Below are 15567 nucleotides of genomic sequence, written 5' to 3'. Positions count from 1 at the left end.
AAAGACAGAAGACATCCAGACACCAGCAGTTACACACATCCTCAAGATATGCATAACTGAAATCAAGGTCCCATGCTAAGGGGAAGACATGCAGTTTGCAAAATCATTTGAGAGTGCTCTCTGCACTTCCTGAGGTGACGAGCTCTAAAACGTATATGCATGTCTAATCATGGTCTGCAAGTTTTATTGTGCCTGTACTACTGCTCAATAAATGCCTACAAAGTTCATTGGACATGCAGCAGAAGTGCCAACCATTCGTCACTAAAAAATCACTTTCTAGTCTGAGCTCACTTTCTCTTAAAAACATAAGGGCAAAGAAGAGTTCTTTCTTCAGGTACAGAATTAGCAGTTTTTCCACTACACTCTTTCCAAATCATAATGTGTTGCTGTGCTTCTAATAGAGCTCCAAGTGGAAACCATCCACCTGACTTTGCATGAGGAATAATATGCTTTTCATAGGAAATACACAAGGGGCAAAGGTATTCCAGACATTTATTTTTCAGTGTACAGTATTATACAGTTCAAGTCAAGAAATAAGGCCATGAAATACATGTATTGCGTTTGCTAGGCATAGTTGACTAAGAGCAAGGCATATATTCCAGCCCATACTCCACAGAGTTACAATGAAGTTCAGGCACGTGAACAGCAAGTTTAGTTTAACGATTTACAGCTCTTTGGGTCTGTTTAACAGAAAACGAACCAACTGAAGCAGAACTTCATCATTAAAGCCTTTCACACTGCCCTCTTCAACAACATCATATAATGGCTTACTGTCAGTTCCCCAACAGATATTCTTCCGAGGGTTATTTTTAACAGTTTCTGCAGTTAACGCCAAAGTATTCAGCTGGAAACAAAAGAAAGCAAAGTATTTGCCATCAGTCACTACCGCCTGGGATACAAAAGGACGTGTCACATCCGCTTCATTCCAGAATCCTGCAAAGCAGAGAAACAACACTAGTTACACAGGACTCAATTCTCATCGGCACAGATGTGATCTAACCACCCACCCACACCTTCTGGGATTTTTCAACAAACAGGCATGCGATCCTGAAGTAAGGCTGCTGACATTTTACTTTGGCTCTCACTGTAGTTTCGTTGAATTCACAGTGCTGAAAGAAGACATTGAGACACTTAGTCGTCTCATAAAATTCCTGACATTACACCGCTCGAGACCTAACACCTTTCCTTCTAAGGACTGAGGAGCAGGCGACTGCAGGACTGAGGTTTGGGCGTTATTACACAAGAAAATATGTTTCTGCATAATTAATTCTCACGGATCAAAAGCACTCAAAGGCTTCAAAGGCAAAGTTTTAAATACCACCCTTGAATAAGCTCTGTTTCATCCACTGGTTCAATCAAATCTTTAAGGACCTACTTAAAGGATGGCCTTCAGAAGACAAAGCAAAAAAAATGACTGCATGAGAGAAAAGGTCAGAGAACATTAGAGCAAGCGTTCATCATGAGGACAGGACAACCTTTACAAACTGACTGTCTTGTAGTCCCAAAGCTGTGAAAAAAAGATTAAAATTTGAAGAAAATACGGATCCCTGTAGCTTACATAGGCTTTCAATAGCTTGTGTAGTCTTTTAGATGAAAGTAAGAGACTGGTAGCAGAAGCAAGAAAGATAAGGGATATAAAAGGTGAAAAACAAGGAGAAAAACAGTTCCAGGCTGACCAATAGTTGCCTTTTGCTCATTTAGGGTCATTAACATTAAAAATCACACTCTTCAAAATGATGATATATGGTAACGTGGGATTTGGTGTGTGTCCTCCCCCCCTCCATCCGCCCCATTCTTCTGTAATGCTCAGTAGAGAAAAGTTAAGCTATAACTATAATAACTTAAATAATAGCCAATCAAAAGTAGCCAGATAGTTTTCCAAAGATGGCTGTGTATAAATTACAGTGATTCGAGTCAAAGGTGTGCTTGCTTTGCGAAAGATTGCCAAGCACCTGACTCTACAGAGATACGTATCTGATTATTTAATTAAAAGACCTTTATGTGGATTCCAACTCTGTGTGCTAATTGGCGCAGCACATCAAGCACAAACCTATGGACAACAGTCTTACCTTGATACATTGCTTGAGCCGCTGTCCAGGCAAAGAGACTTGCAACACCATTAGCTCGATAAACAACTTCAATCTGATCCTCAAGATTCGCTATTATAAATCTTTCCCTATTGAGATTATCAGGAATCAGGTGAAACTGCGTGTGGCCGTAACAGCATGGGTCTGATACCTTCGACCCTATCACCACCCCAAAAGAAAACAAAATAAGGAGGCAGGGTCACACAACATTCCTTACGATGCACACAAACAAGTTTTTACTGTCAGGCTCCAAGCAGATGCAAGTTAAGACCTCTGCTGTGGAGGCACGTAAGTGCAGAGTCAACCATTTCTCTGTGAGAATGGAGGGCTTGCCGAGTCCAAAAGGTAACATACTCAAATGTCTCCAAAGGACATACATCAGTTCAAGTCCAGCTTTACTACTAAGTTTCTGTTCAATCCCACTCCTTTAGATCAATCCTGAGACAGAGCATCACATCCTCAAGAGAATGCCACTCCCCATTACGTAAATGACGTAGAATCTTTATTGAGATTCATGTGCTATATATAATAATTATAAGAAAATAAATATAAACACTCTCTCTGCTGAGAGAAGGTGAAACGTCAGGTGAAATGTCAAAATGTAGTTGACATTTCTTGACTGGAAACTCTTACCTATAAATACCTTGTTTTCATACTGCTTTTTGAACAGTGGCAGTTTGGACGGTTTGTGATCAATAACGGGAACTTCTCCGAGATCAGATTCCAGCGGTACAATCTTGAAGAAAGCAGAAGAAAGAACAGCCATTCCATAAGTCATGATTCTGACATCTGGCTTCACATTGTATCTCAATACCAGACTAAACACCAGATAGTCCAAGTTTTTCTTACATAGAATCATTAAAGTCAGAAAAGATCTGCAAGACTATCTGGTCCAACCATTCTCCTATGGTGACTCCACAACATCCTTGGGCAACCTGTTACAATTCCTGACTACTCCTTCTGAGAAGAACTGCCTCCTAAATTCCAACCTAAACCTCCCATCACAATTTGAGGTCATTCCTTCTTCTCCTATCACTAGTTATTGATCAACTTCAGGTTCGGGAAACCATCCCAGTATCTAACAAGCACTTAACACGGCACAGAATAAGAGCATTAACACTCAAGAAACACACCAATGCACTCATCATACAATTCATTAACCAGGGCCTCAACATGCTACTACTACCACCAGAGCTCCAGCAGCAGTCAGAAGCTGAAGTGAAAGTACACATTAGTAAGTTGCTGTTGAAAATATCCACACCTCTGGAAGTTGCTTTGGTACACGCAGCTGCAGGTGTGGCTTATCATCTATCTGAAACCGCACAGGATCGACTCTACCTTTTCGATGTCCGTGCATAACAACCTCCTCACCGTGATGCCAGTAGTAGTTAACCTCGGGGTTTAGGTCTGAAACAGAACAGGGAGGCAGAGGACATGAGAAATCACCCATTTGTGTTTTCAATCCCGCAGTGTTTGCTCTAGCTGCACCAAAACCTGAGAACCACAGCCCACTCGCACAGATGAGGTGACCCAAAATCCTTGCTGACGCCCAACGTGCAGCACCACCAGGCACGCACCAGCACAGAGCTCCCTGCCCACCCCACCTCAGCCGCTTCCGTCACCCCCCCCGCCCCCGCTCCGCACCAAGGGACGAGGCCGCCAGCAGCGGGTTGCGGCCGCACAGGGAGGCGGCGAGGGAGGAGACGAGCTGCGTGAGGAAGGGCCCGGGCGTGTGCTCCTGGTCGCGGTACAGGAACGGCCGCCGCTTCTTCTGGTAGAAGCTCTCCTGCAGCAGCGCGTCGCACGCCAGCGAGCGCAGCGCGCCCAGCTCCACGCCCGCCTCCTCCGCGGCCTCCGCCGGCAGCCCCGGCACGAAGGCGGTCCTGGTGAAGCTCCGGTACCAGCGGTCGGCGTTGAGGGCGAAGGTCTGCGGGTGCACCGTGTACTTGGGCCGCTGCAGCTTCCCGTACAGCCGCAGCTTCTCCTCCACCGACGCCGCCTCGTGCACCTGCCGCTGGAAGTGCTCCAGGCGCCGCCGCCGGGCCGCCTTGCTCCTGGCCGTGTGCGAGGCCACCACGGGCGGGTACAGCGGCCCGGGCGGCGGCGGCGGCACGGCGGGCTCCTGCGACAGCCAGCGCCGGCCCAGCCGCAGCAGCAGCCGGCAGCCGCCGGGCGCCGCCATCTCGCAGCGGAAGGGCGCGGGCCGGGGGCCGGCACAGGGCTGCCGGGACGGGAAGGGAGCGGCCTCTGCCGAGGCGCTGCTGGGCGCCCCGGGGGGACTGCGCATGCGCCGAGGCCTTCCCTCCGGCTTCCCGGGCCGGGAACTACAGCTCCCAGGAGGCACTGCGGGAGGAGCGGCGGCGGGCAGGCAGCTGGGCTCGGCCCCGCCCCTCACCTGGGCCCCGCCCCTTACCCGGGCACGGCGACTGTGCCTCTGAGCCGTGCCCCTGAGCCCCGTGCCCGCGCGTCTGAGCAGTACCGCCGGGGAGCGTCGCTCGAGCGCTTCTCTGGGCTTTTCTCCCAGCCTTTCCCAATGCATCACAGCCCTTCCAATGCAGACATTTTGCCTAGTGTCCAACAGAAGCCTCCCCTGGTGCAACTTGAGGATGTTCTCTCTTCGCCCGTTGCTTTGGAGTTGAGACCGACCCCCATCCTGCTACAACCTCCTTTGAGGCAGTTGTAGTGAGACAAAGTCTCTCCCGAGGTTCCTCTTCTCCAGGCTAAACAACCCCAACGCGCCGTAAGATTTGTTCTCTAGACTCTGTACTAGCTTTGGTGACATTCTGAACAAAAAACTGAACACAGCACTTAAACTGTGTGGCCTCACCAGAGCCAAGTACAGGGGGACGATCACCTCCCTAGCCCTGCTGGTCACACTGCTTCTTATGCAAGCCAGGATGCTGTTGGCCTTCTTGGCCACCTGAGCATACTGCTGGCTCATGTTCAGCCAGCTATTGACCAATACCGCCAGGGACCTTTCTGCTTCCAGTTTTCCATACTTCCTTCCCCCAGCCTCTAGCATTACATGGGGTCATTGCATCCCAAGTGCAGGACCCGGCACTTTGCCTTGTTGACCTTCATGCAGTTGGCCTCAGCACATCCAAATCCCTCTGTAAAGCCTTCCTACCCTTGAGCAGATCAAAACTCATGCCTAACTAGGTGTCATCTGTAAACTTACTGAGGGTGCACTTGCTTCCCTTGTCCAGATCATTAAGATACTAAAATAACTGTCTGTGGTGGTTTTACTCAGGTGGGCAGCCAAGCTCCACCACAACCCATCTCTCATACCCCCTCCTCAAAGGGGAAGGACGAGAAAAATATGACAAAAAATGCCCACAGGTTGAGATAAGGATAGGGAGATCACTCACCAGTTATCGTCATGGGCAAAAAAGACAGCATAGGGAGATTAGAGAAAGTTATTACCTATTACTAACAAGATAGACATGCAAGAAACAAAGAAAAGAAAATAAAAACACCCTATTCCACCTCTTTCCCCTGAGCAGCACAAAGGAACAGGGAATGGGGGCTGTGGTCAGGCCCGGACACTTTTTCTCCACCTCTCCTTCAGGTCCCTCTCTGCCCCTGCTCCCCGTGGGGTCCCTCCCATGGATGCCGTCCTTCCCAAACTGAACCTGCGGGGGCTGCCCACAGGCAGCAGCTCTTCAAGCACTGCTTCCACATGGCTCTGTACCATGGGGTCCATCCCCCAGGAGCAAACTGCTCCAGCACGGGTCCCCCATGGGTGGGCGGCAGCTCCCCCCAGACCCCCTGCTCTTGCGGGGGCTCCTCTCCACGGGCTGCAGCTCCAGCCCGGGGCCTGCTCCTGCGGGGGCTCTCCATGGGCCGCAGCCTCCTCCAGGCCACATCCACCTGCTCCACCGGGGGCTCCTCCACCCATGGGGGGGCTGCAGCATGGAAATCTGCTCCATGGGGGACCCATGGGCTGCAGGGGGACAGCCTGCTCCACCAGGGGCCTCTCCCTGCACAGCCCACAGGGGAACTGCTGCTGCCTGCCTGGAGCACCTCCTGCCCTCCTGCTGCACTCACCTGGGGAGGGGTTACAGGGCTGGTTCTCACTCCTCATTTCCCTGCTGCTGTTCTGCAGCAATTTTTGTTTGTTTGTTTGTTTGTTTGTTTTACTCTTTCTTCAGTCTGTTCTAACAGAGGCACAAAAAACATCGCTTACTGGCTTGGTTCTGGGCAGCAGCAGGTCCCTTTGGAGCCGGCCAAAATTAGCCCTTATCTAACATGGGCAGCTTCTGGATTACTCTCACAGAAGCCACCCCTTCAGGCCCCCACTATCAAAACCTTAGATGATTAGAAGAAAAATTAGATGATCTTTAAGGTCCCTTCGAAACCAGACCATTCTATAATTCTATGATTCTATGAAAACCAAAGTTTGGGGCTGAGATTTTCAACTACATTAATGAATAGATAGTCAAAAGCTGTCCTTTGGTTTAGAGGATTTTAAAGTCTTCTGTTTGTCATATGCATAACTTCTCCTCAGCAATTCCAGCCTTTTTTTTTTTTTTTTTTTCCACTTCTCTCTAGGTATATGCATGGAATTTGAGTCCTCCTTTGGGAAGCATGCTTCAAATTCAAGAGACAAGAGCTTACATTTAGATGATGGACCATTTAGTGATCGACCTCCCTCCTTTTCCCCATGCAGCGAACTCCAGCCATATCTAGAAGCCTTTTACTCCTCTCCTTGTTCAATAAAGGACACTGGCCAAGTTTAGCCAAGATAAAGCTATTGAATCTGCTTCCTTGCAATGGAAACACAGACAGACAGACATATAAGCTCAGACAGAAGCTTCTCTAAAATCACCATTCCCGTTCTTAGACGTCTTGCTGCCGCATCTCCTGCTTCAGAACTTGTGTCCTTTGGTTGTTAGAAATGTTCTTCTCGTTTCAGGTTTGAATATATTAATGGTCAGTTTATACCTGTTTGTCCTCATGCCAGCATTGTCGTTCAGTTTAATTAGCTTTTTTTCCTTTCCAGTGTTTGCCTTCTAAAATATTGATGGAGGCCAGCCATATCATCTCTCGGTTAGAGAGTCTGAACAAGCTTCTCTCACACAGACACGTCTCCATTTCCCGGATCATCTTAGCAACCAATTCTTGCATTTCCTCCAGTTTTGTTTTTGTCTCAGAGATATGTGACCAGACGCTACCCCTTATTTCACACTAGGGGCTGTATTACATCCATCAGGATTACTAACCGTCTGCCACAGCTGGAGACCTTTCCCATCATGTTGTCAAATCCAAATCACCTGCCTTGCAGCTGTACAACACCGTGAAAAAATTTTCAGTAGGGTATTTTAAGGCTTCGGAAAGTACAATACAGATATGGAATGTAAGTCATGAAGCAAGTGAATGTGTAAAGGATTGTTTTTACTTCCTGTAAGGCTATTCAAAGGCATTGAATGGTTCTTGCATGCCGATACTGATGACACCAGTAGAGAAAAGCTGTAAGGAACCAGTGCAATGCTTTAACCCACACAAAAAATCTGCAAGCTGCCTACTGATGTTCTTGTCACAGGCCCACTTCAGTTGCTTGGTGTACATTGGGCTACCATTCTTCTTGCTTTTGGAACTGCAAGGGCTTGGATAAAATGGTCCAATAGACAGTGCGGTGACAGATGCTGACCTGCTTTGCTGACAGCTCCATAATAAGGTTTTGTTCATAATATGTTACCCAGCCGTAGATCTCTCTGTTCTCAAATGCAAACTGACGGTTCAAAAAGGATCTATTTTCTTTCTTTACTGAGAGAGCCTCTCTGATATATCAAAATATGCATAAATGCACAGCATCTTTATATTGCTTAAACCATTCTGTATATACATGCAATGGGGAAATGCTGTTATCATCTTTCCTGACTGCAATCCACTGACAAAAACATGCATCTTATAGGACTTCATAGAATCATAGAATGGTTTGGGTTTGATGGGACCTTAAAGATCATCTAGTTCAAACCCCTCACCATGGACAGGAGAATCTTCCGTGAGACCAGGCTTGGACTTTGAGCAAATATGCCAATATTTTTAAAGGAATGTAAATGCATGTGTAGGCTGAACTCTTAATTACACATCCTTCAAAATGCTTCAGCTTCAAAGTGCTTCTGCAACTCTATAGCAGTCCAAGCAGCACCAATCTGAATTAAATTTCTATTATGTTTCAACTGCTATTTCAATGCAGTTTCTGAAACAAATGCCTTTTAGACTAGAATTGGCAATGTTCATGTGTACGTCAAAGATCACTCTCCCAATCCTCATCTTAGGCAAAGTAAAGAAAAAAAATATATATATGTAAATAAATAAATAAATGTTTTTTTGACCACAATTTCCACCTGAGAAAAAAAATGTTTAAAGAAGGTACATCAAAAGTGAACTACTTTCTTGATCTCATGTGAGAGCCAAGAAGCCAGGTGAATGTAATGAAAGCCCCTTGCATTGTTTCAAAGCAATGAGCATTGAAGTGAAAGATGCACAGGCAAATTCTACCTTCTGTGGCTCTAGATACCATTACTGCAGGGTAGCAAGAACAGCGGTGACTTTCAAGACCACTCTGGCTTCAATGGTTTGTAAAGATAAAAGGCTTAAAAAGCTTACCTTGAAGATGTGCTTTGACAAAGCCTAACTTCACTAAGCTTGCCCATTAGCAAAAAAGTGAGAAAATGTTTGTGTAAAACAGATGTCTCAGTCACTTTGCTACACTAGCACTGAAACTCTATATAAATTACAAACATTAACTCATACCCCGATTTCTTATGCATTTCGGGGAATGTCCAGATAATGGGTATCCCATGTATGCCCTTCTGGACCGTTGTGTGCACACAAGACAAGTTTTTGTAAGGATTATTTTTTTTCAGCAGAAAATACAGGAGCTTCCGCTAATTTAACACTTACTCTTTGAGATAACGTGGTATTGAATGAAAAAAATCTACTTGTGAAATTAGAGATTCACCTCCAAAATGAAATGGGTTGATCAACTGGAGGAAATAGTATACTGTCATTTTGAAAAGAAAGGAGAAATATTTGGGTTCTGAAGCAATTGGTAAGTGACAATTCAAACACTCACATTAAGAGTCTTGTCATTCACTCAGTTACAATGATTCAGCTGCTGAAAAATCATAGAGTCAAAGAATCATACAATCATTAAGGTTGTAAAAGAGCTCCAAGATAATCTGGTCCATCCATCCCCCTACCACCAATGTCACACACTAAACCATGTTCCTAAGCACAATATCCAACCCTTCCTTAAACACCCCCAGGGACGGTGACTCCACCACCTCCCTGGACAACCCATTCCAATGCCTGACTGCTCTTTCTGAGAAGAAATGTTTCCTGAACCTGAACCTCCCCTGGTGCAACTTGAGGCCATTTGCTCTAGTCCTATAACCAGTTATCTGTGAGAAGAGGCTGACTCCCAGCTGTGCACAGCTTCCTTTCAGATAGTTGTAGAGAGCAATAAGATGTACACTTTTATGACAAAATTATTGGTGCTCCAGTGTTCCAAAAATTGAGCTATGGGGAAGACTGTTGAGTAGACTAATCTCAGTATGAATGTGAAGGACTGGATGAAGAGCACAAGTGTTGCAGAAGAAAGGTAATGTATATAAATGTTTTTATAATAGAGTATTAACAAGTGGTGAGTGTTTACGTTTGTCTTAAAAGGTGTTGTGAAGGTGAAAAGTGAAGAATGGCAGACATTGCACTTACTTTCTCTTTCCTTCTGCTGTCAGATAAACCCTTTTTTGGTTGGTTGGTGGTTTTTTGTTTGATTTTCTGAAGTGTAAATTCAAGTATTTCTGTGCTGCTCAAAATGAATAAACAAACAAATAAATAAATAAGTAATTTTACACGGTGAAAAAACAATTCTAATCCTCCAATGGTGAAAAGTGCCAGTAGAATGCACACAGACTTTCCAATGGTCATCAAAACGTAGAGTCTGCCTCTAACAAACTGTGTAAACCATGTATCACACCTAATGTTCACAGAATCATAGAATCAACTAGATTGGAAGAGACCTCCAAGATCACCCATTCCACCCTCTGACCTAACACTAACCAGTCTTCCACTAAACCATATCACTAAGTTCAACATCTAAACGTCTTTTAAAGACCTCCAGGGATGGTGACTCCACCACTTCCCCGGGCAGCCTGTTCCAATGTCTCACAACCCTCTCAGTAAAGAAGTTCTTCCTAAGATCCAACCTAAACCTCCCCTGGTGCAACTATAGCCCATTCCCCCTCATCCTGTCACCAGGCACGTGGGAGAACAGACCAACCTCCACCTCGCTACAGCCTCCTTTAAGGTACCTGTAGAGAGCAATAAGGTCGCCCCTGAGCCTCCTCTTCTCCAGGCTGAACAATCCCAGCTCCCTCAGCTGCTCCTCATAAGACTTGTTCTCCAGACCCCTCACCAGTCGGAAGTCCAAGACAGCAGTATTACTGGTCCCCGTCCCGACTTCACCAAGAATAGAGAACTCTACTATTTCATGGTCACTCTGCCCAGGACAGCTCCCGACCACCACATCTTCCACCAGTCTTTATGAACAGAACGTCCAGCAGGGCACCTCCCCAGTAGGCTCACTAACCAGCTGCATTGGGAAGCTATCTTCCATGCTCTCCAGAAACCTCTCAGACTACTTCCCCTGAGCTGTATTGCATTTCCAGGATATGTCTGGGATGTTGAAGTCCCCCACGAGGACAAGAGCTAATGGTTTTGCAACTTTTGCCAGCTGCCTGTAGAATTCCTCATCTGTGTCCTCATCCTGGTTTGGCAGTCTGTAACAGACCCCCACCAGGATGTCTGCCTTGTTGGCCTTTCTGCCAATCCTAACCCATAGGGACTCAACCTTATCATTCCCAGTCTCAGCCTTGAGTCATCAAAGCACTCTCTAATATAGAGAGCCACACCACCCCTTCTGTGCTGCCTGTCCCTTCTGAAGATCCTATAGCCAGCCATCTGCACAAAGGAGATGTTTTCCTCAGTAGACAAAAGTGAGCCTTGCAGCATAACCTGAAACTTCATTTCCAGTTATTACAAACCAAGGGATGTAGATCTTCAGATCTGAATGATATAGTGTGCTAAATGAGGACTATACAGCCTTCTACATCATAAGCCCTGAAGGAAGGCAGCACAGGGATGAAGAATTCAAGAAAGTCATGGGTCCACCATTTGCACACACTGAACTGGTCCAGCCCTGGGATGTGTGCTACAATGCTTCCCATGGTAAATTCACAAACCAGACCCATGACTGTGCAACGAGCTAGTTCCTTGGCTGGATGTGACAACGTCAAGCCAGCTTGAAGTCTGAGACATTAAATGGGCCCTTCTTTTTATCTCTGTAGCTGTAGAATTCAAAAATGCAACAAAACCAGTACTTAGAATTTGATGGGAACACCAATACAAAACAAACAAGCAAAACCCCACCATAGAAGGAAGGAAATACTGGTCACCCTATTGATTTCTAAATGCAGACCCAAATTCAGTTACTATCTCAATTTGATATGCCTGATTTTTTAAACGATGAAAAAATGCACAAGCACACAACTTTCTTGGACAGAATGTTCCACACTTGAAGTACCGTTCCTTTAGTCTGAATAGCTTAAGTGTCTGGAGAGGTATATTTAGTAATAAAAAACTAATTGCATCTTTTCCTAAGCAGTAGAGAAACCTTAATTGTTTAGATTCTCAAGTGCTGACTAATGAAATTACTTAGACCGTCTTCCCTAACTGGATTTAACATTTAGTGTATATGAAAGTCAGCTGGAAGTCAGTCTAGAGGACAAATGCAAGATAAGTACATGACCTGGCATACAACTCATGGCTGATGCACAGTCAGTTGCTAAGACAGTATTTCTAAAGAGAAGAATAATGACATACAGTTACAGGTTTTCTTTTTGCTTTCTACAGATACCTTAAATACTGATTTCCTGACTTCTGGAAGGGTCGTCTTCCTACATCGTAGAGGCATGTGGGCTGGAGGGGACCAGAGGCCAACCTTACTCAAAGCAGGGCCAGTTAGATTAAGCTGCTCAGGGCTGTGTCCAGTCAATGATTGGATACCTCCAGGGATGTAGACTGTAGGGCTGCTTTGGATCTCCGATCCAGTGTGTGGCCATCCTTATTTATTTATTTGTTTGTTTGTTTGTTTGTTTGTTTATTTATTCATATATCAAATCAGAATTTCCTGAGTTCCATCTTGTACCTATTACCCCTCTGCCTTTTACTCTGGTCCTCCTCCTTCTTCTCCTTCTTCTTGCATTTAAAAAATTCAGAGAGCAGTGTATTTGGTGAAAAGCTGACACTGCATGAAGTATTTAAGCTGTCAAAAAGTACATGCATTGAAAATGCAAAAGAAAATAATGCCCTGCTATTGCCGAGGTGCTTTGAGGCACGTTCTGAAGGAAAGTGCAAAAAGCAATACCACTAGATGTCACCCTCCTTCCACTGAAAATTCAGCGGCATTTTTTTTTTTTTTTTTTTTTCCTCCAGTTTGTGACTTTACAAGTATTGCTGGTTGAACTAGTAACATGCTGATCGAGATTATGCTTTGCCAGGTATGTTGGTTTGTAATCCAGTCAAAATCTGAAAATCTGTGATCTGTGTGGTATATTATTGTTATTTGTTGTTGTTATTGTTTTTGTTGACCTTGTGCTCAGTTTTAAAAAGCTAATTCTCAGGTGAGAATGCAATTTTAATTTTACTGCTAATCTAAGATGAAACATTGCCAGTTAAGTTCGTCTGATGCTGCTGTAGCATCAGGATTGATGGAGGGCATGAAGTCAAGGTCCTATTGCTATGCCTGTTACTGACATACTGTATGGATTGGGCAAGACATTTCACCTCAGCTTTTCAGTTTTCCCTCTGCTGTTAACACAACAGATTTTTCAATGTAGTGTCCACTTATGATGTTGCATTACCTTTATCCTGCTCCAGTGAGAGGTGTGTCACAACTGATATGAGAAAAAAGTAGTTACATCAGAGAAAACTTCTTGGGAGAATTTTTGACCCCCCTATTCTAGCTGCATTCATTACCCCCTTGCTCATTACTCATTGCAATTCACTTAGAGACAGGTCTTAGTTGAGGGTAGCTAGTGGAACCAGTTATAGCTGAACATACTAAGTCACCAGTTCCTGCTCACTCTCATTTTTATTTGAGTGAGTGGCATCACCCTACATTCAGATTTAAGTTTATAATATACTGTCTGATACAAATAGGAGCTAAGTTTATCTCATCTCCTCTACATACAGGCCATCCATCGCTACCTGCCCTGATCCAGGCTGGTGTTTCCTAGTTACTTTTTTACAACACTGTCTTTCACAGAAGTATGATTAAGTGGAGTATTATATATAATAAATAAATAAATAAATAAATCTAATTGATAGGATCATTGTTTTGTCACTGATAGATCTGATCACTTGAGATAGATGGGGAGTATCTACTGACTAATAAAACGGTGAAAGAAAATGCAGTCTTCCCGTTAAATTTTTTCACATCTTACTCTGTTAGGTGCTTTTATTCTCCAAAGAGAAAAACATAAAAATAACTGCAAAAAACCCACAACAGAAAAGATTGCGGCTGAGGTCAAATCAATCGTGCGCACTCTGAACACAGACCCAAACAAATACGCTCAACATGAATATAATCAGTTCTTATTTTCCCAATGACAGTCCTTCCCTTACTCCTTCAGTGAACCTCACCTTCATCTGTGATAACATATTATCTGGTATGAGCTGGTAAGACCCAGAACCTGAAAAGCTCATTTTAGAGGAAAATAATGTCTCGGATCTAAAGAGGAAAGATTTTTTTTTAGCCAGTTGACTTGTCCCATTACTACTGTAGCATGAATACATGTAACTAGAAGAACAAAAAGTGACTGATGAGAAAAAGTACAAAGGTTACTAAGTATTTCCTCTAAAAAGAGCACATATTCATAAGCTCTCAGCCCTAATATGGGTAGTGATAATATATAATTACACATTTAAATATTGAACAGCTTGACTGAGACACACTTAAGTCTGATGTACATGTTACAAATGAAAAGCTCTGTCACATATTTTCCACATTTTTCTTAATCCTGTCAGCACCCTAGGTGACAACACAACATAGTAGTCCACACTGTGCCTTGGAGGCTGCTCAGTTGAGAATGAGGCACTGGATGGAAAATAGTGGACAGACTGCAGAACACAGCAGTAAACCCCTGTAAGATATCACAGAGAGTATTTTAAAATAATAATTGTATATACTCTCAGCCTGTCACGCATTTCTCTGCAAATATTGCAATTTTAGTGTTACACATTCTGAAATGGCCAAAGAACAAATTTCTTGTATTCCAATATTAGATTTGAAATGCATTCATAAAACCACAACAACAGGGATACTTTCAAAATACAGGAACCCCCTGGTCTTCTGCAACAAAGTGTGACAAACATTGATCAACCATGGAATTATTCCCTGCATGAATCTGACCAGTTGTATCCAGTGAAAGCTGTCAGATATTCAGTACCCAAGCCATTTGAAATGAGATAGCCATGCTGTCAAAACAATAAGCTTTTATTCTTTATGCAACATTGTCATGTGTAGTGCACAATACAGATTTAAATGGCTTTCAACTCCTATTTCAGAGCCATTTGTTAAAAACCAAATGGTCTGGAGCTTCCCTCAGAGAAAGCGGCTGTGTTAAAGTTGGATTTCTGTACAGTTGGTTTTACATGCACTCGGTTTCTGATAATTCATTTCAACACTGTTATATCACATTACTCTAGTAGCTATGGCAGGATTAGTAGCAATACTGCAAATGGCAATGTCATCAGGCAAAAATGTATAGCTTTGTGGTTTCAGAAAAATGAAGGCATTCAAAGTCATTAACATATAAAAGATTGAATAATGGCCTCTACAATAGATTGCTAAAGAACACCAGATGTTGTTCACAGGAGATCTAAATCTGGGCGGCAAGATGTTGCTACTTGTTCATTAAATGAGACAATTGAAAATTACAATTGTGCTTCCACCAAAAGCTCTGTAGATATGACAGCTCTTCCAGATTTTGCATTATTTTAGCATGACAGTTATGCAGGGAATATCTTATTACATGGACAGAAAATACACTGCTAAAGAAGCAAAACTGAGTTATCTTGTTTCTCCAAAATGTGTGTAATTCTATAAAATAAATAATAATTTATATCCATTGTGGATTAGAACACAGAGGAACATCCCTTGTTAAACAAGCCATATTGTGGAGAGTGACACATTGTCAACAGGTACGTTCAGAATGATATAAAGAAAAACAAACAGACGGCAACTAGGGCAAGATTCGAGGATAAATATAATATTATCAAACTGTTGTTACATTCTGTTCAGACTCAGAAGGTCACTCTCAAGTTCCTACATACTGTCTTCAGATGAGATCCACTCATGAACACACATATATATATAAGGTTTTAGATGAGGGTGAAGTGTACACGTTCA

At 43.8% G+C, this 15567-nt stretch overlaps 1 protein-coding gene across 1 annotated transcript; it reads right to left on the bottom strand.

Moving 5' to 3' along the window:
- Positions 1-475: 475 nt before the first annotated feature.
- On the bottom strand, positions 476-4338 carry LOC137848025 (large ribosomal subunit protein mL65-like). The gene is made up of 5 exons (XM_068666811.1): positions 3732-4338; positions 3349-3494; positions 2721-2823; positions 2070-2246; positions 476-933 (listed from the first exon to the last, which is right to left on the bottom strand). The coding sequence occupies exons 1-5, from the start codon at positions 4267-4269 to the stop codon at positions 665-667; spliced, it is 1233 nt and encodes a 410-aa protein (XP_068522912.1). The 5' UTR covers positions 4270-4338; the 3' UTR covers positions 476-664.
- Between the last annotated feature and the right edge of the window lie 11229 nt (positions 4339-15567).

This window comes from Anas acuta, chromosome Z, assembly GCF_963932015.1.
Source record: "Anas acuta chromosome Z, bAnaAcu1.1, whole genome shotgun sequence".
Lineage (NCBI taxonomy): Eukaryota > Metazoa > Chordata > Aves > Anseriformes > Anatidae > Anas > Anas acuta.
The sequence above is the reverse complement of the archived record's forward strand: the minus strand, read 5'-3'. Positions and strand labels throughout refer to the sequence as shown.

Bases quoted from the DNA above. Each gene is read 5' to 3' on its own strand.
- LOC137848025 (XM_068666811.1), bottom strand. From the start codon at position 4,269: ATGGCGGCGCCCGGCGGCTGCCGGCTGCTGCTGCGGCTGGGCCGGCGC. The intron at 2,824-3,348 runs GTGTGGATATTT...GCTTTCTTCAAG, and splicing joins TACCAAAGCAACTTCCAGAG to ATTGTACCGCTGGAATCTGA. The intron at 934-2,069 runs GTAAGACTGTTG...TCTGCTTTGCAG, and splicing joins GGCTCAAGCAATGTATCAAG to GATTCTGGAATGAAGCGGAT.